At 41.4% G+C, this 23,648-nt stretch overlaps 1 protein-coding gene across 1 annotated transcript in view; it reads right to left on the bottom strand.

Annotated features, from left to right (window-relative positions):
- The window catches only part of cdkal1 (CDK5 regulatory subunit associated protein 1-like 1), a 295,150-nt gene that overhangs the window by 13,360 nt on the left and 258,142 nt on the right, over positions 1–23,648 (bottom strand). Inside the window, exons 13-14 of the mRNA XM_050045680.1 lie at positions 9,365–9,448; positions 2,781–2,945 (exon numbers count right to left, since the gene is read on the bottom strand). Of these exons, the coding sequence (XP_049901637.1) occupies positions 2,781–2,945; positions 9,365–9,448 (249 nt within the window). The remainder of the gene's footprint in view (positions 1–2,780; positions 2,946–9,364; positions 9,449–23,648) is intronic.

Raw genomic sequence — 23,648 nt, 5'->3', positions numbered from 1 at the left:
GCCTCACAGCACGAGGGTTCGAATTCAGGGTGGGGGAGCCCCTCTGTGTGGAGTTTGCATGCCATCGTGGGTAGCTCATTGTCATTCAGTATTTGGAGAATATCTTTATTACTGTACCTCTTTGTCTTTCCACCATTTTCTCCTCTGATGAAGAAACTCTTGAACACCTTAAAAGTCCTTCTGCATGCTCCGAGCAGTTCTTGGAGGCTCTCTTAAAGGTTAAGATGATTTGTGAATAACTTTCAGCTTTGCCAGTATCTAGATTAACTGTAAAGGGATATTCTTAGTTAAGATTTTGTCATTATGAGCAACTCTTTGTACCAGGAAGCTTTAAGAAAGCATAGATAGAATATGTCTTATTCAGCGACTTGCCATTCTAAAAAACACTGACAAAGCCAGTTCTCTAAGTGCGTTTCCATTAACCCAAGAAATGCGCTAAACCTAAATATCGCAATAAAAAACTGGTAATGGAAACACCTACATTTCGAAAAAACTCTCACATATCGAGAAAAAGTTCTTACGCTCTCATGAGGTGGTCTTTCAGACATGTCGACATACAGTAGAAGTATATTGCAAAAGTGTAATGGAAACACTTTTTTGCAAATATATGTCACCGGACATTCAAGTCCTCTGTGAATTCCTTGTTCACGATCCTGTCCCAGAAATCCTTTATCCATGGTCACTGCCACACATAAGGACTTTGCCTTTGGAATACCACTCGCTCTCTTCGTCTTCGGTTGTAGACTACTGCAACAGAAGCAGTGGCAACCGAGATGATTGTTCCAGCTCGCAAGAGATTTGGAATGTCCATCTTACTTCCACAAACAAAGTGGAGTCTCGGGGGACTAGATTTTACGAGAATTACAGCTCATATGCAAAACACCTTTTAATGGAAACACCTGCAAGTCGCAATTGTACTTTGCCGAAACTTTAGAAATATTGTAAAAATTGTAATGGAAACGTGACTTCTGTTAAACTCTGGAGCTCTAAATAAATTCTCTTCTCAACGCTGAAGGTGGAGATGATGACTTTGCCTCCATTCTCCCTTGAGAGACTTTGGGACTGGTAATAATTGGCATCAGGAAATATTCAGACAAAGGTATTTAAGATATAAGGCCAACAAAACGTGTGTGTAGGTGTGTAGGAAACACAAGTGTGCTTAACAGTATTAGAGTTTGACATGCATTTATTGATCTAGGAGCAACAGAGTGCATGTGCTGTTATATCAGTCCAAGAAAAATTAAGGCCTATGTGTGTTGTGTAAGAACATCGAAGAAGGTTGAACGAGTGCAAGTGTGGGGGAATGGAAGTGGAGGGGAAACAAGTGCAAGCATGTGTGTTGGATGGGCTGCAGACTTTATGAGGCAACTAGTTTTATAAGGTCTAGTCCCCACTGCTGAACTTTTCATTGCTGAGTGACGTGTCGCTTGGCTTGCTGTGAAACCTTTGTCTTTCTTTCTTTTTATCTCAGTCCCTGCCATCCATTTCTCACTCTCTCTGCTTGCTTTCCTCTTCATCAGTGTACCCCCCCCCCCCCCCCCCCCCCTCTCTCTCTCATGTCTCTGTCTGTTCCTTTCTTCCCCTCCCTCTCTGTCTGGCAGTAAAGGCTGATGGAGTGTGAAATTAGAAAGTGTATCATATTCGGCTCTGTGGCTCCATGTCCTGAGCTATAAGCTACAGCTAGTCAGAGTGAAAAATAACATGCAGTGAAACAGATACATTAACATGGTGTTTGTGTGTGTGTGTGTGTGTGTGTGTGTGTGTGTAGTGGAAAGGAAGACAGAGGACAGTTTAGCCAGCCACAGCTTATCTTAAATTACTTATCTCACGCCTGATACACTGGTGCTTTTCCACAAACTGCAGCGGCGAGAATGGATTAAAAATGTGGACACACACACACACACACACCTCATTCATTTGCTGACTGAACAAAATTTGAATAGCCTGTTGTAAACACAACTTTTATAGTTTTGATAAGGAACGAACACACAGTGAGAGCTTGACAGATGTAGGATAGGTCCTCTCATTATCTGGGAAAGACGAGAGCACACATCTGGCAGACACCTGTACACTCACACACACCTCTGTTCACACGCACTACAAGTACAGCTGATTTAGAGTTGCTAAATATAGCCTGCACTGAACTTCTCACTAATTTTATGAGGACAATACTTAATATTAGAGTTGTAACAAACTGGCTGCACTGAAAGACCTCCACAGATGCAAATAAAATTCAGAGTGGCATTAAACTGAAATGAGTTAGCAAGGTTGAGAATTGGGCATTGACTGTAAAGTTATGGAGAGTAACAACCGACTAAAGATGAATAACACTAACGGCAGCAGCTAATCTGTATCTGTATTGTATACTCATCTGTATTGAACAAATGTGCAGTATAGTGTAAACAATAGATGTACCTACATTCCCTGAAATTCCCTTTCCTTTCTAGTCTCAGCTGCTGTAACTGTATTGATCTTTTATTTGTTGCTGACAGCAGATTTATCCCAAGGTCTTTTCATTGTCATGTCATATTCCTTTTGTTTTATGTCAACCATCTAGTAAACTCCATACTCTACGGTCTACGCTATGTAAGCACAGTTTACTATAATTAATGTTCTGTACAGCCAAGAAGTGATGACTGTGCTTTGCTACATCTGTTTGTCTGTATTTACTTTAATGTCACATTGATTTACAGTACTGTAGCACTGAATTTGGAAAAGTGTGATCCGATGCATGTATTTAAGCACATCTATCATCTCTGCATGTATTTGTGTGTGTTTACCTGCATCAGACCAGACACTTCTCCTTTCTGAAGTGGTGCAGCAATGGAGGGAGTGAAAGGCTGACTGTCTTCCACCGGCCGGCCTTTCAGGAAGTGTTTTCCTGCCTCGTAGATATCCACCTCAATCATCTTCCCTTTGAACTCAGCCCTCTTAGGCACCAGCACCTGCGGACCAGGAGTGACACATCATAACTGATAGCCCTGCAAAATTTAAAACCCAATTAATCATCAAACGCTTGGGATTTCATTCATTGTAGCAGTGATTGTATTTTAGTGACCAGTGGCGAGATGCTACATCCATCAGCCTGCTGTCACTCACCTAGAAAGGCAGACCTATATTACAATCCATTCCGCCAAATAACCAGCCTCTGCACATTTCACCACATCTGTCGATTACATTTTCAATTAACCACTGCTCAAAACTGTTTTCCCCAATGCTCCCCCACATTGTTATTTAGCTAGTCCCTGCCTGCTTACAAAAAAACGCAGGGCTGAGTGTTTTCAGTTCCATTTATGGAAGCCCTCAAGGTCAAAAACTACGGCAACAGCTGTGAGATAAACCATTGGGATTTGCTGGTTTGTCTTATTATTTCACCATGGCAACTATAAATCTCGGCTGATCACAGCAGGAAGGGAGAGAAAACAAAGAGTTATAATTACGGCCTGGTGTGAAATGGAATTTGTTCTTAATGACTTACCCCTGTAAATAAAGATCATATGCAAATGCTTTTCCTTTTCAAAACAATTGTCAAACTAACCACGAAGTTGACAGATTGACAGTGATGTATGCCATTTGCTTAGAGGACTGGTTTACCTCTCCTTGCCACCTTTTGCTTTCAGATTCAATCTCCCCTCTAAACACTAATAGAGTGATTGGTGTTGTGATTCGGTGGGATTTAAAACTGTAGTCACTGTAAAATATAGTCACAACTTAAGTAAGTTTATTTTATTCTATTTTCCATGTGAAAGATAAAGGCTTCATGGATGACTATTTATGGAAAAATATCTGACCCCCTTTAGACCTTGCAATAAAATGCATTTTGGGCAATCAGATTGCAAATGGAAAGTGCGTGACCACATGAAAGAACAGGTGTAAATGCACTCATTGAGGATGGACTGTGATTCAATCCACATACAACAACTACGTGGGCAGAAATACCTAAATGTGTGAATCTCTTCCAAACCAGCAAGGCAGCAGTGGTTCTCCCTAACCTGATGTTGAAACTGAAACACCCTCATGTTTCCTTCTTTTTTCTAATCCACTTTAGCACCAGCAAAAGCTTTGGCTATTCTTCCTCAGACCCTAACACATACAGTCATACACACTTTTACACAATATAACACATAAACACAACAAACAAAACAGCTCATTGCATTCATTGATCTATTATTAACTACAAACTCCTTTTAACAAAAATTGAGTTTGCTTGATTTTTTTGATCTTCTGACCCTGCCCTTGGATTATACATTAATCCATCCTGTGCTTACACACATTTAATAACAAGAAAATAGGATCTTAAAAAAAAAAAGTCATTCTCATTTCTACTATCAAGTCGACATTTGACTCTTACACCATTTTTAAAATATACAAACACAATTCACTTACGGTTCCTGAAATGCTTGGAGATAGTGTTTGACCACAATTTTGAACAGACCTTAATATTCTCTTGAACAATACGCAACGACAATGAATTCAACCTGACCATGGCTCTGAACACGACTGACAATGAAGCTGCGGGGCATACAGTGGTATCTCTGTCATCTGATGGTAACACTACATTGATTTCTCCCTCATCAGTAATGTATTCCCGTCGATCACTGTGTTCAAAATCTTCCTGACTGTCTCTGACATCTGGCCACCAAAGTTCTTTTTTTAAAAATATTTGTTTATTATCAACCCAGGATTGTCATGATGCTTACCCTTTGTAACTATAATTTTCTTAACAACAGTGTTAATTTTGTTGACAGAAACTATGACAAAAGTTTTTTGTCAACAACCTTTTTTCCATGACAAAAACGAGACGATGACGAGCTAAAAATAGATCATTAATAAAAACTAATTAGAAATCTATGTTTCATTTTCATTGATGAGATTAGAAGTGATGAAAATGTTAGTAGTGGACTATTGGACACTAAAAGCAAAGAACGACCGTGCTTGTAATTATCTTCAAATGGCGCATGAGCAACAGGCTGGTAAACTCCAGTCAACAGTCTGCACCAGGATGTTTTGTTAGTGAGTAAAAACACTCAGACCAGAGCAGCACACGCTGTTGGTGCAAGTTGTGAGCTGTAATCCAGCAGTAAATAATCAGCCGTGTGTGTTTGCCTGTGGATGATGGAAGTGTTGAATGGATTTGTCAAATTTGGTAGTTACAGCGGTGGCTGTTAGCGGTTAGCTCCGCTTGACAGCCACTGAATGGCAGCGAAGCAAGCACCCACTGGCCGCCGGCCTTCACATCTGTTGATTCCCGAAGAATTTAATTCAAATCCGAGCTGTCTCGGGGAAGGTTTATGGTTTGATTGCTTTCTGACAGGCAGGTAGGAGGCTCAGTTGTCTGTGTGTAAGAAAACAGTCCGACCTCAGTGGAGTTTTCTCTGACAGAGATGAAAGTTTTGTTTTAATCACCATCTCTGTGAGAGGACACAAGTTTAAACCTCCAAACTAACATGTTGCAGATTAAGAAAGTATTCAGGCTTTAATGAAGTTATTTTTCTGCTTAACAGTGAGATCGATAAGTCAGAGTTTACAATGAACCTGGGTACAAATCCTTGTTGTCTCACCCTGTTATTTGTGGTGTCAAAGTTTTTGAGACCATAAACAGTAATGTTGAGCTTTACAAATGATGATCAGTAAGATTGAGCTCGTAAATCACCCCTGAAACCCGTCAAAAACTGCTGGAGACAGTTTGTAAGTGTCCAGAAATTATTTGTAGTTGCACAGAAAATGGTCTAATGGTCTACAACTTGTCACCTTGATTCTAATTTGTGATACTTGAATTAGCCTAACCAGATTAGTTTAAAGATTAAAAAAAACATATAGAAAACATACTGAATAAAAGTTGACTAAAATGTCATGAATTTTTGTCGACTAAAGCCCTTTTCACACAGAGCGCGCAAAGCGCAGACCTCCGCCGACAAACCCATTCATTGTGTATGTGCTACCGCGGCGCAAGAGCGCACCGCTCTGCCGGCGAGCTGAGCGGCGTGCGAGAGGGCGCATACCGCAGCGTCTGCGCCCCGCCAACCTGCGCTCGAATTGAACATTTTTTAATTTCACCGCAACGCGCTGTGACGACACCTCGGCGCGTCCAGTAGCAGAGAAGAGTCTGAAGTAGACCCGGAAGCGGTCACCATGGAGCTGTAGCTCCTGAACGAGCCTGTACTCCCCTAAATCCTATCTTGCATGCCTTGCTCTCTGCTTGCTCTGCGCCCTACCCCGCGGTGGGCGCCGCGAAAATCGCGCTCTGTGTGAAAGAGGCTTAACACCTTTTAAATTTCTGTCGACTAAAATTAGAATAAAATTATGAAGGATAAAAATTATTAAAATGTGACTGAAACTTGAAAGCATTTTTTTGTCTCAAGACTTAGAATACATCTAAGAAAGCTGTCAAAATTAACACTGTTCAATGATAAAATAAGTATTTTCTTATTCTTATCATAATAATTGTTGACAAGCAGGACTGGGTCCCATTTGGACTGTTCCTTGAGCTGTGCAGAGTGATCAGATCTCAATCAGATTACACTGGAGACACATATTAGTACCAGGTGTAAATGTAGTTAGGTTAAACCACATCTAGAGAATATCTGGATACAAAATGCATTTGAATGCAGGGTATAAAGGGGGGCTCTGACACTGCACTGACCATTTTTTTCCTAAACAGCTATCAAATTATTAAACAAATCTAGAGATAATGTGTAATAATTTAATGATTAGGATAATTTAATAATTAATTAATCGCTATTGGGGCGCTGTTTCGCCTGCCTTTTGCCGCGGGCAGATCAGTTGCTAGGATCAGCAGCAGAACAGCAACCTTGGAGCTGCTGAGGATTCAAAGTCTTGCCCAAGTACACTTCAGCAGGGTGGCTGCATGCTGACTCAGATCATCTGGTGGTCTGTCTAACCATTACACGACTCGGCAGGACTATGCTACTGACTGGGCAGAGAATAGCATGTGAACTGGTGGAGGGAGTGTTACTGCTGTGATGGCAGGAGTAAGCCTGGCTCAGTGTTAATCTGTCAGTCTTTATCCAGCTGGTGGAATATGATAGGAGATGGAGAACAGGCCAGACAGACACACACACAGCCAGTGCCACACCTGCCTAATCAACACACCTGCTGCTCGACACTCTGACCACTGTGAGGGTGTGTGTGTGTGTGCGTATGTGTGTGTGTAAGTAGCCAGCAACCAGGCGGAGAGCAGAGAGGTAAAACAGCAGGTCTGTGGGGGAGGAAGGTGAGTGTGTGTGTGTGCGTGTAGGTGAGGGTCATTTGAGGCCCATTACAGGATGATTAAATGATGAAAGAGCTTGTCCGATTTCATTGGAAACCCCCCCTGCTACTTCCTCACTCAGCCGCTAACAGGCACACGCATGCACACACACAGGTGGGTTGGGTGCCTATTATACCCGTCAGGATAGATATCCATCTGATGGTGTAAAAGTGAAACTAGGCCATTTGTTCACACTCACACCTCTCTACCTTGTTCCCTACTCCCCTCCCTCCACCCACGCACCCACCCCCTCTCCACCTCCTTTTTTTCTTTTCTCCCAAGACCCTTTTCACTTCTGTCCTGATCCTTGCCTTTCCCATTTTTCTCCCTCAACTGCCCAATCCTACCAGCTGAACTGCCCTATGTTTTCTTTTTATCTTTATTTACTCTACATTCTTCCATTTCTATTAAATCTTTGGGACATTGTTATCCAGAGTGAAAGAATGTAAGGCTGCACAGTACCTTGTTTTTTTAATCATCAGTGCGATGTCAACTTGTGCAACTGTGAAATACTGCAATATTACACTGCCAGTATAGTAGCAAAATATTAAATTCCATTCTGTCTGCAGGTACAATTTTGCCCGATATGTGTCATGCTGTTAACTCTTTGGCCAATCAGACAGAGCCCACGCTGTTATGCATCATCTGATTGGTTGCATTCTGAACACGTACATGTGAGGTTTATTAGACTAGTGTTGCATGGTTGAAGGAGCAGTCTGGCAATATTTTGGATACATATCCTGCAGCCCTAAAGAACAGTAAAGTTTAATCTTTAAGTTTAAGTGTGATTACATTATAGCACCAAAAATAAATACTGAGTTCTAAGAATATGTAAATGACAGGAGGCTTTTAAAATACAACTTGCAATGTGGGTCAGACCTAAACATTATGTGTATGTGTGTATGTATCACATGAGTCTGCGTGTCCTGTGGATGTAGACATGTAGACATACACTACAGAGGATATGGGGGTGTATCCCTTGGGGGGACAGACTCAGGAACATATTGGTACATAGTGTTTTCATATTCTTTTTTCAAGTTGGAGTGTGATTTAGGAGTACATGCCAAGTATTTAATGTCCAAAAAAAGAAAAGGCAAAGGGAAAACATCAAACATGTCAGCGTGCTTTCCTCTTGAGTACAGTCGACCGACATGACATACATGCCTGCATATGCACAAATGCACATGTGCGTGAAGGAGCGTGCACCCCACAACACACACATGAACCGAGTGACACTTGTAACTTAAGTTTATAGCCTGCAGAAGGAGGTGCAAAGGAGGAGGAGAGGAGGGGAGGAGAGGAAAGTGGAAGGGAGGAAAAATTATTACCATCCCCTGCCCTCCCTGCTAATAAAAAGCATAACTTCAAACATGTTTCTGATGATGGTTAAAGCAGGAGGAAATTGATTTATTTGAAGATGTTTTAAAGTGAATTTTTCACAGGTTGAGAGAGGGTCTTTGAAGCCATGTGGGTGTGTGTATGTGAACGGCAGTGTGTGTGTGTGTGTAGGATGGAATGTTCATGTCTTTAGGGCTGACCTTAATGTTAGTACAGTAAAAAAAAACTACTGCCGCTATCAGCCGCCAAATGCTCTCATGACCACCCCAGGGTGTGTGTGTGTATTTGTGTGATGTTATAGTTAACCTACTTTAGTCAATACAAGCTTAAGCCTCTGACACCTGNAAACTACTGCCGCTATCAGCCGCCAAATGCTCTCATGACCACCCCAGGGTGTGTGTGTGTGTGTATTTGTGTGATGTTATAGTTAACCTACTTTAGTCAATACAAGCTTAAGCCTCTGACACCTGCTGTGAGTACTCTGTGACATGCAAAGCAAAGCGTCTGACCTGATTTGCTAAGTGTGAAAATGAGGGTTGGATTAGCTTCATATATGGAACATTTTCATCAAACACAGATTAATTTACTGCTTTTTTACTATATGTTTTCGATGGTGGGTAGAGTCTGTAGGCCAACTATCTATTTTGGGATTCATCCGATGCAGGAATGTCAACAAACATCCAACGTGCTGGTTTGGATTGACCTATGGAGCATGCGCTTAATCCATTTATTAAATCAATTTAACATTGACCTTACCTGTTCATAGAACTTGTTATGGGCCACATAGTATTGGGCATCAAATGACTCCTCTGTCACCAACACATTCTGCCTCTCCCCGACCTAAACAGAGAGGGAGAGAGATAAAGAGGAAAAAAATAAGATAACAAATATCAAACACAAACAAGTTTATAGACTAATTAAACATGAGCCTTTCATGCACCATTTGTGCAAATGATGTGGCCATCTGTGTGTGTGCCTGTCCTTAGCCATATGCTGACCATAACCTAAGCAAAACAGTTGGAAAAGTTACATATCCATTTAAAACAACCGCGGGAGGGGTTTGTATGTACCAATTTGTAAAATGTTTATGTAAATATTCTTCTTCTTTAGCTCTGCCTTGCCTTGTTTTATTGCCTTTTAAAACAGACAAATTCCATCTGGTCACACACATCTAGTGATATAAATTGACCATAAAAAAAACCTGTAAAATGCTTATCTTAGTTCATGTGCAACAGATATTCATCTGTATCTACTGCACATATGCAAGCATTGGCTATGAGTTTACTGCTTTTGTACCACAGGCCGTGTATAAGGGATGGGTATCTTCTTCGGTTTTAATTCAACACAAGCAAGCAGCTTCTGTCATATAATATGCGTCTATTCATCAAGATCCCAATTCAATCAAAGTTTTGCGCTTTCATGTTTTTTTCTCATGTTTTCTGTTCAGTGCAGTTCACCATTTAATCACAATCTCAAGGTTTCTGAGCACTTCAGTTTTAGCGCTTTGGCTGAAAGGATAGTGAGTACTATTAAACTCAGGTCCTCACAAAAAAGAAAACGGAACAAAAAAAAAAGATTAAAAAAAAAAATACAAGGCTATGCAGGATACAATTCAAATGCTTACAGAAAACAGGCTATTCAGGGCATCAGAAAATCAAATACTACAACAAGGCCTCCCAATCAAGAAATTTTGTATGGGACAATGACAGAAAGTACTTTTTTTTTTTCTTTTTTTGTTGGAGAATGTTATTGACTCAAAGAAGAAAAAAGAAGAGAAGAGACGGTTTGTTGAAAGCAGGCATGAATAAAACCACCTCAGGACTGACTACGACAGAGAGAGAAATATCTTTTCTGACTTGTCCCCCATGGACTAGTATCTCGACAATTCATTTTTGACAAATATTTGACTGTGCTTCATGGTTGGATCCACACTCGTTTTATTTAGCATTCCTGTGGATGGACAAAGTCAATACTTGTTTGTTACCATGGTCTAATGCATCTCCTCTAGTGTCCTGATTGATGAACAATTCATCTTGGGTGTATTTGGCACATTAATGTTGGCTGAAAACAGTGCCCTGGGTGAGACGCAGCACTTTTTTTTTCGCCATGGCATTCTGGCTTATAAAAACATGCTAATGATTTTGTCATGTACGGAACCACCTGAGAAAGTTTAGCCAGCAATTCAGAGCACAAACCTCCTGGGTTTTAAATACCAGAAACATATAGCTGGAAATGTTGGGTACAGAGTGTCCTGTAGGCTCCATGGGCAGTATTTGAATTTTAACTCTGTCAGTGATGAGCCCTGTACTGTAAAACTGTGCTGACTGATCATTTCCTTAGCAATATGTCAGAGCCTTAGAAGTCATGGCTCTGACACATTGCTCAGGGTGTTTCCATTTTTGCAGACACCCATCTTCTGTGCTCTTTTCTTCCCTCCTTCCCGTCCTTATCCCTTTGCTTCCATCCCTCTCTCCTATCTCGGGGCGCTTTCTTTGTTGTTCATACCTCTCTTCCTTCCACTATAACTCTCTCTCATCCTTCTCTCCTTTCTTTTTTTATACTGATTTTACTGTGTGTGTGTGTGTGTGTGTGTGTGTGTGTGTGTGTGTGTGTGTTCGAACACAGACAGCACCTGCACAGACATGCTGACAGACTTAAAAACAGACCAAATAAATCACTGTTTCCTGCAAACAGAGCAATTTTCAGAAAAAGAGCGTGGAAAAAAATATCCTTTGAACATTATTACTGGATGGTGAACATTTGATTTGGGCCCTTTTGTTTGCTCCTTTGGATTAAAGACAGATGTCTGCTGTGAGTCTAAAATCCTAAGTCCTTGAAAAAGGACTTTTTCCCACAGCATTGTACATATATTTAAGAAAAAAAAGGATGTTTGTCTTTTAAAAAACACTTAAAGTATAGAGAAATCTCCTGTTAACATTTTATCATTCTGTTAACCATCAACCACTAATGGCGATATTTAAAGACGAACCTGGTGACCGTACTGTGTGTTCAGCACCACCCTAAATGCACTGTGCTGCTGCCTGCTGACAATGATCATTATAACTGGGGACTTTTAGCTGAATGTGACTAACTGTCAGGACTGAGAACTGAGACAAGGACTGAGTGCTGTGGTTGCTTGACAGACAGTGAGAGTGACAGGGAGAAGGGAAGTGAAGGTGGAAGGTGGACTATTATATGCAATGTTTCTTTAAGTAATTAATAACTTACTTGCAATGCTGTTTCGTCACTTTTTGACCCACCACCCGTATGTTAATATACCACCCAATTTAAACAAACAAACAAACAAAAACAACAACAACAACCCAGCAGTCAGCGCAGCACATCTATGCGCATTTGATCAGTGGCAAAACTCCACAATGGTGGCGACACACTGTCTCTAAAAAAGGCACCAATCTGCCCATCTGACAGCCTGCAGTCTATCTGAATTAGGTTGATGCTGTTTTACGTCTACCACTGAAAACCTGTGCCCTGGTATTGGTATGGAAGCAGCGAGGGGGGTGGGGGGCGTCTCAATTGGCCTGATCTTTGCTGCCATCACTTCAAGCAGCCACGATGCACTCAACTGAAAGTCACCAAATAACAGAGTATCGCGTTAAACAAAAACAACGGACACCATTGTACGTGTCCAGTTTGACAACCAAATACTGGTTACTTTGTGGTCATTCGGTATGGTACCTTTGGAACCAAAAGTAACCTTTCAGACATGGTACCTAGACCCACTTAGCATTTCCACAGCAAACAGTTCTTTCTCATGTGGATTGGGTTGCTGTCACCCACTGCTCTGTAAAGCACTCACTGCATTTCCTATTCCATCAGTCTGCACCTTGTTTATCGTCCACAGAATGAGGATGCACGCTGACATTTTCAGAACAAAAAATATATGTTAAACTCTCCACGGTATGAATAGTGGTTACATGAGCCTCAAAACCAGCCACAACTCAGTCCCGAGCAGAGTGACCTCCGCTATTAACCAATTAATGGACTGCAGTGTTAACAGCTCCACCTTTTAGTACCAGATCTGTGCGCTAGGTACCCCAACAGAGGGGGGACCAAAAATGGGGACAGTATGGAACAATTCCATTGGTACCATCATCAACTTTTCACAGTGGAAACAGAAAAAAGCATACAGAACTGAGCTGTACCGTAACATACTGCTTGGTAGAAATGGGGCTTTAGTTGATTGAGTAAATTTATTCTATGTGACCACTGCAGCCCTTAGATAGTATCTTAGCCCTATAGCATTAGTCAGCTGAGGCTGATAAGTTTTCTTTCCACAGTTGAAATTTGCCACTGCTGTTAAAGCAGTTGAGAAATGCACATGTTGTTTCCAAACTCCTACACATCATTGTCAAAAGTAATGTTACATAGAGATGGTAAAGGTAAAAGTATAAAATTGTACACTTCAAGACAACTTGCATTCAAACGCATGCATATTGTAGGAGACGCCACTACAGTAATCATGAGTACTTTCAGTACTTCTCTGCATTTGTCACAATAAGTTGTTCTTGTTTTACCCTATAAACAGATGCATCACTTGGAGAAGAAAAAAAATCAATAAAACAAAATTCTTTACAAATTCTGACTCTTAATTCAGTTCAACAGCAAACATTCAGATCAATGCTGCTTTAAAATTTGGGTAACAAGTGGTCAGCATGTGTCATTTAGCTCTTCATCTTACCAAAACCTCTCAAGGTTTTCATTTAGTTTTCAGTCTTGCACTGTGCACCAGAAGACAGATGTGGATGAACTGAAAGCTAGACGTGTATGATGTGAATTTGTATGGATCTGCCTGCCTTAATAATAACTAATCCACCCCTAAACAACCAGTGAGGAGCAATGATCTGGGATTAAGGTATATCCTAATATGTTGATTGAACTGTGAAATAAGAGGCTGATCATGCATGAACACACACCAGCATAGACCAATGACTCATATGAGAATATAGTGAATTCAGTAAATGAAAAGTTCATGAGCTGCACACACCTCTGTGCAATACACCATGAGCTGTGTGTACGTATTTGTATGCAGTGTACATGTTGGTCTTTGCTTGCATATCTGCATATGAGAGTCTGCATTTAGATTTGCATTTACTCCAGCTATGGAAAAACTCACAGAATACCAAACAAGGCGTGTATGTGTATATCTTTGCACAGTGAGACGTTTATTTACTTCGCCATCCAGAGAATAACATCCGGTGATACACAGCAGATCCACTACAGATTTGTGGGATCATGAGTTTAATTGATAATTAATCCACATCATAACAAGGATAATGAGAGAACTGTGGATTTGAATTGTATTCAACATTTTCATCTGCGTCGAAAAATAAAGGAGCAATTCACTCGAACATCATCCAAAATCTCTCGCTGCATCTGTGGCCTCTTTTTTTTTTTTTTTTTTAAACCATGGAACTGGATTATGTTTCTAAACAGACTGAAAAGCAGCCAGACTGTTGCACAGGATTAATTATAAGAAGCTAATAGTCAGTGTCAAAGGAAACAAACAACAAATGAGGACCAAAACAGGCTGATTATATACCTACTGTGGTGCCAATGTGACAATACAGAACAAAGAAAGACAGTAAAGGTAGTATGTAACATACAGAAAAGTCACATTCAGTTCATTTGAATGTCCTTTAGTATAAATGTAGTCTTCATACAAGGGCAGCCAAGTTTAAACTCATTTGGTGTTAAGCACACAGTATGTGTCTACAATAAGGCCCCACTGCATGATCTTAACCTGTTCTAGAAATGAGGTGCATTACATGCTCATTTTATTTAAAGCTCACACTAAATAATCATGTAAGGGTGGGATATTCCATAAAGAATACAACATAATATAGAGACTTCTGTTTACATAGAGCTGTTAATGTGTCCCAACATGTTGATTATCGCATCAAAGCAGAGCATGTGAGCGGAGCGGAGCGGGTGAAAATTTCCGCTCCTCGCTCGCAGACCTGTCACTTTGCGCCGCTCGTCCGCTCGGTTCTGCGCATTCTTCGCTCCGCTCCGCTCCATCATAAATTTTATCCCGCTCCACTCGCTCACCACTCCGCTCAAAAAAACTTCGTCGTACTACCCTAACCTGTAATCTTCTGTTCACAAATAAAACGGGGTCTGCCCATTTTTCCGACAGCCCATTGGTCCGACATCCCATTGTTCCGACCATATTAAACCCATTGTTCCGAAGTCCCGTTGTTCCGAAATCATCATGATGCCCTGTGGTTAAGGTCTGGTTAGGTTTAGGCACAAAAACCACTTGGTTAGGGTTAGGAAAAGATCATGGTGTGGGTTAAAATGAAAAAGAAAGTGGCAAACACATAAGCCGTGAGCCTGCTTCGCCTCAAGCCTTTCCCAGCTGACCCAGAGCCGGTCGCGGCGCACCATCAAGGCAGAAATACGCCCGCCGGGAGCCGTTCAGCACCGCGGAGAGCTCCCCACACAACCCGGACCCCAGAGTTAATAACAGGAGGTTATGGTGTTTCATTCTCTCCTCTCTATGACACTTGTATCTCGACCAGTAGCCTACTTTTGTTGCGTTGCTGATCCTCTATGGTACACAAATACAGTAATAATCACATATCGGAACAACGGGACGTCGGACTAATGAGAGGTCGGAACAATGAGAGGTCGGAACAATGCTACGGCACCAATAAAACATGAGCTTGGTAGATTCTCCGGGGAAGCCCTCTCCCTGCAGTTAGGGACCGTTCTCCACGGTACCGCTGGCAGGGTGGAAATAGTCAAAAGTGTGGAGGAGACGGACCAGGTTAAGCGGCCGACCTGGTTCTCCAAGGTACCGCTGCTTCTCTTCTCAGAAGTACACAGTAAAGTACACAGTAAACTCCATAGCTTTGAAAGAAAATAGTGTGGGTGTGCGCAGGTGCAAAAATGCATTCTGGGTGGGGCATTAGCGACCGGAGCGAAATTGGAGTGAGAGATAAGGCTCCGCTCCACCTTTTAAAAAAATAGCTGCTCCTCGCTCAACACAAAATCCTCCCGCTCCCCGCTCCGCCCCGCTCCCCGCTCCGCCCCGCTCCCCGCTCCGCTCACATGCTCTGCATCAAAGTAAGGAAAAGTGGAATGACTGCAGTTGCTAATGCCATTTCATTTCTTTGCATCAAAATAGGATTTTATTCAAAGTTTCTCACCGGTGGCGGACTTGTTTGACCATGCGACCACAGCCTCCTTTTTTATTCTTTCAACCACAGGCTGACATTGCAATATTTGTGAATATCCAAAAACCTGTTAATATCCAAGTCTTTCGTAATGTTTAAAAGTAGGTGTGTTTTTTCTTCTGACCAGAAATGTGGGTTTTTCTACTGGGCATGCTTTATTAGTTGGTTTGCGTACAACGCATCCACAGAGCTATCCGTAAACAGGCAAGAGGTCATGTGTTGCTAACTGCCGTAAAAACCCCAACTGAGACAATATTCCAATGTGCTGTACACATGTCGAAAAGTGGTTCGGGCATCTGATCAGGATGCCTCCTGGGCGTCTCCCGTTAGAGGTGTTCTGGGCTTGTCCAACTAGTTGGAGGCACTTTTAGAGCCAGCCTCAAGTGGCCATCCAAGGAACTGCAGTTTTTGGCACTTATGTGTTGGCCCAATTTTTCAGCCTTGGAAGTTGCCGCTTGGTCCACACATAAGAAGATAACTGTACTAACCACGAGTCCCAAAGAAATTTCAAAATGTAATTTTAGCATTGCCCTCCCACACTGGATGCTGAAACAAAATCCTCTATTTTGTGACTATTTTTGCCAAACTACATCAAAGTACTTTTATTTGTGTGGACTGCTTTCTACTGAACGGTGCTGTGTTTCAGAAAAACTTTTCCCTCCAGCAGATTTTCAGCTTTTCATCATTAGTACAATTTACCACAGTGTTTGACCAATACACAGCCGTGTGTGAACCGTACCCCCCACTGTTAAGCAGTGGCTTGCAGGCTTATGCAACACCAAAGCTCAACTGCGTTCTCCCACTCATTGTACATTTACGCATCCCTCTCTATTACTCTGACCCACTCATCGTTATTTCTTCATCTATTTCTTGAAGTTGTTATCCACCCTTATCACTTCTATAGACACACTTTCACTATACTGTATCACGCAAAAGTGTACATACACACACACAGAGGGACACAGAAACAAGATATGCCTTCTTGCTTACAAACCTTACCAAAGTATCAAAAACATACAATCACCAGCACACACACAAATCCACACACACACATGCAGCCTTCTGTAGCCGACTGTAGAAAGAGATTTTGTTTTGTTGCCTGCTAAACAATCGTTGCGGGGTGTGTTTTAACAGGGCTAAAGAGAGATGCTCTGATCTTGTGGAGGTTTTCTTTGAATACGCTTCTTGAAAGAGGAAGAAAAAACACCCCTGTTGGTTTGGGTATTTTGTTTTACCCTCAAAGTCAAAACCAAAGTAAAAGAGACTCAAACTTTTCAGTGTTTGCCACAAAGACTGAGGGGATTAAGGGTGGCTTTGGTTAAATGTTTGTGGGGACGAATGTAAAATCAACACAGATCAAAGTTATACAAATGAACTGTTTGGAACGAGGCCTGAACATAAATACTTTACACAAAGTAATACACTAACAACATGAGAAAGAAGACAGAGCAAAGTAGTGAAAGGTAGGATGACAGGATGAGTAAATGGAAGTGAGGAAGGTTAAAAAAAATTAACTGAAATAGATTTTGATGCAAATAGATTTTTTTAACGAGTTGTTTTTTTAAACACTAGAATCGACTGTGAGAAGTTTGCAAGTCTTTGTCCTCTACAAAGCTGTCCAGACCAATCATTTCACACACATGCACACCAATCTTGTCTTTTTCAAATTCAGCCCTAAGTAGCAGCTGAAGGTACTTTACAAGCCCAAAATCTTACTTCTCATCTGTCTGTTCATGCCCTGCACTCACCTGTCTTTCACAGTGTTCAAATATCTTTGTGCCCAGTACTTTCAGCCTTGAAGGAGTGTAATGATTTACATTCTAATATGTCTCAGGAAATGGGTACTTGGCAGCCAGTAGACTGACTCACTGTGTATCTGGCTGCACTAAAGAAAGGAAAGCCACGTCAATCACTGCTGCTGGGTTTACAATCTGATACAACTGGCTCCGACAATCTGTGATGTTGGATTAGTAATGATGTTTGAATTATTGGTGGTGACCACTTGAAAGTTTGATAAAATACAAATGACTATGATTAAGAGTAATTCATGTGGTTTGGTCAGTATAAAGCATTTGAAATGCTGATTACACAAGGGTAAATTAAAGAGTACAGAAAGAAGGAAATGCCGCAATAAATGGCTTTAAGCTTTGAAAAAATTACCTATGCTCTGAGAAACAAAGAGTTAGAAATTTCAGTGATAACAGAATGTAAACACTGAAAAAAGTAAGTTTGCAAGTCCTTCAGCTTTGACCAGGCGTCGACATAAACACTCCTGCCAGTAAGATAAGTGGACAGTCATGAAGTACTCTTTGAAAGGCACATGGCATCTTTATCCAAACACTTCAGATGGTGCAGTGGGTGTGTTTGATAGAGACAGAGAGAGATAACATATTGAAACCTGATGTTTGTTATGTTAATCCAGCTAGAATCCAACCACCTACCTGAAACCAAATGTAAGGTATGAATGTACTGCGCAAGTGCTAATGTGAATGTATACCGATCCGCCAAAGCATTAAAACCACTGGCGGATGAAGTGTGGATGTGTGGATGCCACCACTCCACCAACCCAAACACCATTGAAGACCAAATCCCCCCCCATGGCAACAGTCAGCGGTCAGGTAGATGCCTTGAGCCTTGTCATGTTCCTCGGGCCATTCGTGAGCAGTTTTTGTGGCGTGGCAAGGGTCATTGTCCTGCTGTCATCTGGGAATGCCGTTACCATGAGAGGGGGTACTTGGTCTGCAAAGGTGTTCAGGTGGGTGTTGTGTGTCATGTGACATCCACATGAATGCCAGGACCAAAAGTTTCCCAGCGTAACATTGCGTTGTAAGGAAGATGATTAATGTTATTCGCTGTACCCTTGTTTGTCAGGGTACACTTATACTAAAAAAAATCTCTTAACCTTGTCTTTAACACAGCACAGAACAACACAAGTACTCTCCAGCCACTTTAACTCTGTGAGAAGTCACTTAACAGAAAAATAAATCCTTGACCTTACCAGGGGCCTTCAATGACATATAAAAGTAGCATTTACATTACTGCTGCAAGTCTATTTTTCTAGGCTTTTTAATGTTTGGTGAGTAGTGACTTGAAATATCCCTGGTATTGTACCGTCATTCTTCAACTACCACTTGGGACCTAAAGAATTTATCAGCAGCCAGGATAATTATTTTATACAAAAGGAAAAGAGGGATCAATATTTTTTTATGACCTTCCACAAGTTCTGCAGTATTTTGAATTAAACATATACTGTCCAGGACACTGAAAGCAAAACTTTTAGATTTTTTATATCTCACTATTCCTCCACTATTTTAAAGTAAATAAGAGCCATGCAGTCAGAGCTCAAGGGAAAACAACTGTCTTACTAGTTTTCTACTTCATGAAACTTCGAAGCACTAAGTGAATAGTAATAAACCAACGACCCAGCTATAACCAGTGTGAAATATTAAACCCTTGACAGTTTTAAGAAGTTGGGAACATAGAGAGAAGCAGTGGAATATAGCAGAATTTTGACTCTTTCACAAAAAACTGAGACTCCATGAAAATAAAGTTGGTGAGTGGGAGATTTGGAATAGATGAGTGACAAACACAGACAAGATGCATGATGGAGTGACAGAAGAAGATAAATGAGATACAATATGTGCTTTGGCTTTAATTCAGACTCATCCCTGGTCTGTGTGTGTGTAAGAAATACACAGAGAGAGAGCAAGCATGCAAAGCCAAGAGGAAGGAAATATATTAGGCAAGACAGCCAAAATTCTAACTTTATTAGCATGATAAAAGGACACTCATACAAACAGACCCAACAAACTAACCAAATCATACAAACACACACACACAAACACTGACAAACGGCAACATGAAAACAGCTCCACACCTACAGACAAACACCCCGAGACACCACTACACCGAGCATCTCTTTAGGCTAGTTTAATAGCAATTACCCTGATATACCTCCCTGAACACACACTGGGCCGAAGCCTCACTAGGTCTGTGTGTTTGTGTGTCTTGAGGCTATACACCAGACCTCTAATGCTTTCTTGGCTCTTGTAGCCACCACCGCCCTCTCTCTCTCTCTCTCTCTCTCTCTCTCTCTCTCTCTCTCTCTCTCTCTCTCTCTTTCTCTCCCTCTCTCTCCGAGCAGGGCTGGCGAAATGTGAGAGGTTTTTGCCAGGACGGAGCGCTGTGCACCTGCATCAAATCTACAAACCCCCTCCAGGCCTTCTCCTGCCTTTCCAAAGCTCACTAGACTATGCCTTACACACAGACACAGACACAGACACACACACACACACACACACACACACACACACACAGATAGAAAACATAAATGACTAAACTTAAATAACGATGTGCTGCTGATTCAAAGAAAGCAAGAGTAAAGGAATGAGAACAAAACGGTTTGGCACGGAGAGATGCACAAACAAGTGCACAAAGTAGATACAGTATAGAAAGTGAGAAACAGGAAGAAAACATGAACCAGTTCAACACACTTGCGATGCAGTAACACTGCAAACAACAATTCTAGTGTTAGCCTTCAAGCACTCATGGTAAAAGTTTGTACCTACAAAACACTCTTCCAAGAATAAAGAATGGTACTCCAACTCTCCTCAGATTAAACCAAGCACTGTTTTTGTTTTTCATGAACGTATGTTGAGGTCACAGTTCCATGGCTCTGTCATACAAGGACTTCCAAGACGTTTCATGCAGCAGAAGTAACAATGACAAGCATGCAAAGGTTCGGATAGAACACTCTATAGCAGCAATGGGCAACTAGAGACATTTCAGCTTTTGTTTGCAGAAGCATCTTTCAATGTTGGGGCAGATTTGGTCTTCAGTAGCAGCTCTGATAACCAATTCTAAAACATTTTCATGGTACTTCTAGATATGTAGACAAAAATCTCTAAGGGCAATCCATTTTTTTCTTTCAGCATTGCATTTGATTTGTCTCCCTGAAAGTGCCAAAATTTGAGTAAGTAAGTTCACCATAATCCACAGAGCTGGTAGTTATAAACTTCAGAGAATTATTATTATTTATTTTTTAAATTATGTAAGATTGTTGATGCATTACAGCTGCAACAAAAAGACTGAGTTTAGCGACATGAATACAATAGACAAAGAGAGCAAGAGGGCACAAGAAGAGCGAAACAGAAAAATTGTCGCACAGAATCATGAGCTGTTTCCTGAAGCTGATTTATGTTTCCATTTTTGCAACATGGAAATCATTACAGCAATGTGCTCTGCTCCGGCTTGACAATACACAGATTCTGAATCTATGTATACAAGACATGCTGTGTGCTGGCAAAGTTCCGCAAAATCAAACACATACGCATTTGATTGCCTCATCGATTTCAGCTATCCAACGGAAAAGACAGTCTATTCTGCCACCAGTGTGACAGATCTAGTTTGTCAAAGGAGATAGATAGATGTCTGTCTCACACACAAACACAACACACACACAGGCACGTCACAGTAGCCTGTAGGCTGCTAAGTATCTCAGATGCTGGAATGAATCACATCAAAACAGAGACATGGCAGAAAACACAGAATGAAAGCCTCAGAAACATCAGTTGCTAAAATACGCGATACACAGAAGGAAACACAATCACAAAAACACCAAATATACACATTTTTGATCATGTTCAAAATGATACCTTAAAGCAAAAATTAGAAAGTGTCATGGAGAGAGTATTTCAACAGAATCAAACTACAGAGGTCTACATTATAAGATCTGTAGGTAGAACTTAAATGGAATTGGTCACTTCTAAATGCTGTAAGTCAATAATTCAAGTTCTCTTCTATCAGTTACTAAAAGTAGATATATTATTCATTCATTCATTTTCTGTAATCGCTTACACTTTTAAGGGTTGTGGGTGTGCTGGAGCCTATCCCAACTGACACTGGGCAAGAGGCAGGGTACACCTTAGACAGGTTGCCAGACTACCACAGGGCTGACACACAGAGACAGACAACCATTAATGCTTATATTCATACCTACAGGCAATTTAAAGTCCCTTAACCTAACCTGCATGTCTTTGGACCGGGGAGGAAGCTGGAGTACCCGGAGAAAACCCACGCCGATATGGGGAGAACATGCAAACTCAACACAGAAGGGCTTCCCCATCCCAAGCTCGAACGTCCCACCCTGGGTTCAAGACAGGAACCCTCTTTCTGTGAGGTGACAATGCTAACCACTGCACCACCATGCTGCCATGGTAGATATATCAACTGTACAAAATCTCAGTATTGTTAAGACATAGAACCTGAATGCAATATCATCCTGACTGTCAACAAAAGGTGGAGGGGGCAGTGGGTGGCGTGTCACCTCGGGGAGAGGGCTGCCAAGCTGCAACAACTGTTGGAGACGAACCAACATCAAAAGCGGTTGTGTTTTAGCGAGTCGTTGCTGTTTTTCCTTCGACTTTAAGGCTCCAATCATACATAGCAACCATCAGTGTTTTTTTACATTGGCTTTTTAAGCTCCAAATGTGGGTGTTTTGTGGGGACCCATCAGCTGGATCATGCCACAAAAAGCAGCTGATTCTTACCAAGACACTGCTGCTTTTCCTGCCCGGATTGTGCCCCCTAAATGGGGTATTTCAAGTCAAAACATAATCTTTTCCAAACCATAAGTGGATTTTGTGCCTACACCTAACCACGTTAACCACAGCGTTGTTGAAATGTAAAGTGTCAATATATCAGTGTCAACATAATAATCTGTGGTTTGTAGAAACGTCCAATGCCAACTTTTTTTCGGCCAATTGGGTTGGAGGTATTGCAGATCTCACCTCCTGACACTAATGCCCTTTGCCCCAAACCAGTTTGTCTTTTGATACCAGCTTCTATGCTGTCAACCACTAGTCATGTATTTCTTTCCTCTGCTGGAAATGTTAAAATTGATATCATATCTCTCATAGCCACAGTGATTGGAAATTGTAAAAACATTCCATACTCTTTTATTTATTCACCCACTGAGGCGCTTGCATGTGTGTGTGTCTGAGGAGGGTGTGGGGATCAAGCCCTTGGCATTACAGCATCTATGTGTCTTAAATTGTGTGTGTTGGCAACTGCAGCATCAATCAGAGCTCAGCTGTGATTGTCAGGCTGATTGTCCGTTATGTCCCTCTGGGCCCTGAGGCCTTGGTGTGTGTAATTCATGTGCGTATGTGTGTGTGAGACAGAGAGAGAGGAAGAGGGCCTAAGAAAATGCATGTGTAATGCACACATCTATACATCCACATTAATCTATAATTGTAGCTGAAACTAATGCCGTGGCAATAGCAGTATGATTATGATTATCACTGGAGGCCACACCTGAAGACACAACAAATCATACATGCATAGGAAGGCCTATCTAGCGAACACGTCTGATTGCTGTTCAAGGCTAGCCCTCCAGTCGTCCTATTAGAATGAGAGAAATGTATGTATGTGTTTTGATAAGGGAGAAAAAAACATGAGCTGCAAGGCCATCCTGGTGGCTCTGTGGGATAAGGCGAGGATCATGTACTCCTAATGCCTGATTGGGTTAAAAGCCAGCTCATGACCTTTGATGCATGCAGTATCTCCGTCTCCTTGCTTCCCTTTTTTTCTGACTTCTAGTAAAAGCTGATAAAAGTGACTGGAAATTTGGTTGGGAACTGATAAGAGTGTGATGCCATGAGGAGAAGAGGGGGAAAAAAGCTACAGTCTGTTAATGTATCTGAACAGACGACGACTGCCTTTATGAGTGAAAAGGGTGGTCGATTTTTAACAAATGTAAAGCAGAGGCTGTAAGTACATGGCCTCATTCACATGCAAAAAACCATCTATGATCCACATGTGTTTAGGTGTTGGTGTTAAAT

This window comes from Epinephelus moara, chromosome 6 (assembly GCF_006386435.1).
Source record: "Epinephelus moara isolate mb chromosome 6, YSFRI_EMoa_1.0, whole genome shotgun sequence".
In the NCBI taxonomy this organism is placed as follows: Eukaryota; Metazoa; Chordata; class Actinopteri; order Perciformes; family Serranidae; genus Epinephelus; species Epinephelus moara.
Note: the sequence above shows the minus strand (reverse complement) of the source record. Positions and strands in the feature narration are given on the sequence as shown.